Below are 2,395 nucleotides of genomic sequence, written 5' to 3'. Positions count from 1 at the left end.
AGCTCCCCGACCCGAGAACCCTCACGGTTTGGGCCGAGCCCTTCGGGTCGAGGGCTTACGCTGACCCGGCCGCTCTAGCTGCAGCCTCCGGGTGCTTCTTATACCAAAACAGGTTCGTTTTGTGAGAAATGGGATTTTAACTGCAAAAAAAATGGGCTACCGGTGGCCGGCAGACCACGGCTAACAAAAAATCCAAAGCCTCACAAGACGTGAACGTACAAACGGACTCGGTCACAAACCGTACGGCGTGCTGCGGATCTGACCGCCGAGAGGGCCAGCGAAACGCAAAGCCCAGGTCTGGGAGTCAATTTTTTCCACTGTCGCTTTGCCAAATGAGGCAAGGAGTATAAAACCAAAGCAAGTTGGACGCAGCTTTGCTAGGAAAGCAGAACAAACTAGCATAAAGGCACGGGGTTACACATTCCTGCGTAACGCCCTACCGCTCAGACTCAAGTCGCTGTAGGAACAGATGAATGTATATTCCTGCACTGCGACAACTCCCATTTTTTTACTTACTGAAACATAAGGCTGCCTGCATTTAGGAGAGATAACTTTTAGTTTATTTGCCCTAAGAAATTACTTACGATATTCTTCCAAACGGCGCAAAGGCCGCCTTTATATCTTCCGTCGTAATTTCTGGACTGAGGTCTCCGACAAAGACGTGGAAATGGTCTTTTGGGGAAAAAGAGAAAAAAGGATTTTAACGTTTGAAGACGCCCCCTGAACACACGCACGCACACGCACGCAGAGCGCAGCAATCTCATAGAGCATGGCTTTCCAGCTATTATTAAAAACTACAGGAAGACGAGAGTTTACTACGACACAGAATTTACTGCCGTCCCTAATGGATCCTTTGCTTGGCAGCACTACAAAGTCGGTGATTTTTAGGACACTACAGTGACATACGGCATTCATGTTTGGTATTTTACAAACTGCTTTTAAGACCAGTCAGCATTTACCATACGAAGCCTTAAACTATTTACTTCGTGTGCCAAGACTACATGAAAAGCTTCCTCTCCGCGTGCCGGTGCTAAGTTTCGACACGGCAGGAGATCGCTAGCCGTCCAAAACCCGATCAGCTGAAACGTTCAGCAGTTTCAAGAAATGCAGGGGAAGGCTCGTTCTAGAGCAGGACGTTACGTTGAACCCCAGCCACCATGTCCGGGTTAACGCCATAGGTCGTGAAGAACAAATCAAAACAATACCTTGCATTGCAACAGTTTGCTGTTAAAGAACGTGAGTTCTCAGAAGCCAACAGTTTTGGTTGGCCAGCCCAGACACCATGTGAATCCCTGTGAATTCAACGTACGTGAATCCACGTGCAAGCGAACTAAGGCTAAAGGCAACAGAATGGAAACAGTAATCCCTTCGATTCATATCAGAGCCATAAGAAAACCCAAAGAGAAACAAAAGTCCTGTATCTAAGGAGTTTTCCACTACAACCAGACGGTACGTCACATACCATCCTAGCAATATATGGATTTATTTGTACCGCAGCAGGGACGGAACTCTCGAGTCTGCTCGGACGCTGACGTTGTTTAGCCCCGCTGGCCTACAGAAATTCAAAGCTTGCCGAGAAAAGCAGCAACCCGCAGGCTCGCCGTGAGCGGGGAGCGACGGAACCCAATTTTGGAAAAAGTCTAGATGCTCCCACGGACCCTGCCTGCAGAGGCGCATACAGCAGCCTCACAGGGAGCCAACTGTTCTGCCTCGATTGCAGGAGACAAGGGTGTTTTGGGGCTTTTTTTTTTTTTTCCCCCACAATCGCACTTGTAACGAACAGCCGGAGATTAGCACCAGAACTAAAGAGCGGACGCGAGATCGCTTTCTGATGCTACAGGGCAATGAAAGGGAAGCCTTTCCATTAAAAAAAAAATCAGAACGAACAAAAACCCCGTACATAGCTTCAGGTGGCTAGCGAATACCCTCGAGAGATTTCATTTTATGTTTAAGAAGATACAATTACCTTGTGAACGCTGTGTGTTGACAACGGTACTACCTGATGACAAAGATTAGATTTGTTCTTAAATGTATCAACACAAACACATTAAATAATATCTTAGGATTACGATCAAAACATTACTGCAAAGAATTGTACGATGCTTACTGTTCACGTTTAAAAACGACCGGTGCAAATCAAACACATACTCAAAGGGTAAGCGACACTTACTGCTGGTATCTTTCTTCTGGCTGCTGGGGGTCGTCGCCCAGTTCACTTTGACCTCCTGCAAACGTCAAGTCGCTCACGTTAGATCAAGCAAACCCCACCTAAGCTCAGACACCTCCAGCACTTCATCCTGATGCTACGGGGACACCAGACGTGCAAGCCTGGGGCGAAAGCTCAAGCTCAAGACACGTTTCTTGGAAGAGGGTTCACTCTTCCGAACTGTGTTTC

General features: G+C 47.4%; 1 protein-coding gene across 1 annotated transcript in view; it reads right to left on the bottom strand.

Moving 5' to 3' along the window:
• Window positions 1-2,225, bottom strand: part of TIA1 (TIA1 cytotoxic granule-associated RNA binding protein) — a gene marked incomplete at both ends in the record, with an annotated part of 8,306 nt that extends 6,081 nt beyond the window's left edge. The window contains 3 exons of the mRNA XM_009703088.1: window positions 585-672; window positions 1,967-1,999; window positions 2,171-2,225. Coding sequence (XP_009701390.1) covers window positions 585-672; window positions 1,967-1,999; window positions 2,171-2,225 — 176 coding nt within the window. The remainder of the gene's footprint in view (window positions 1-584; window positions 673-1,966; window positions 2,000-2,170) is intronic.
• Window positions 2,226-2,395: the final 170 nt, after the last annotated feature.

This window comes from Cariama cristata, unplaced genomic scaffold (genome assembly GCF_000690535.1).
Source record: "Cariama cristata isolate BGI_N322 unplaced genomic scaffold, ASM69053v1 scaffold25946, whole genome shotgun sequence".
Taxonomy (NCBI): domain Eukaryota; kingdom Metazoa; phylum Chordata; class Aves; order Cariamiformes; family Cariamidae; genus Cariama; species Cariama cristata.
The sequence above is the reverse complement of the archived record's forward strand: the minus strand, read 5'-3'. Positions and strand labels throughout refer to the sequence as shown.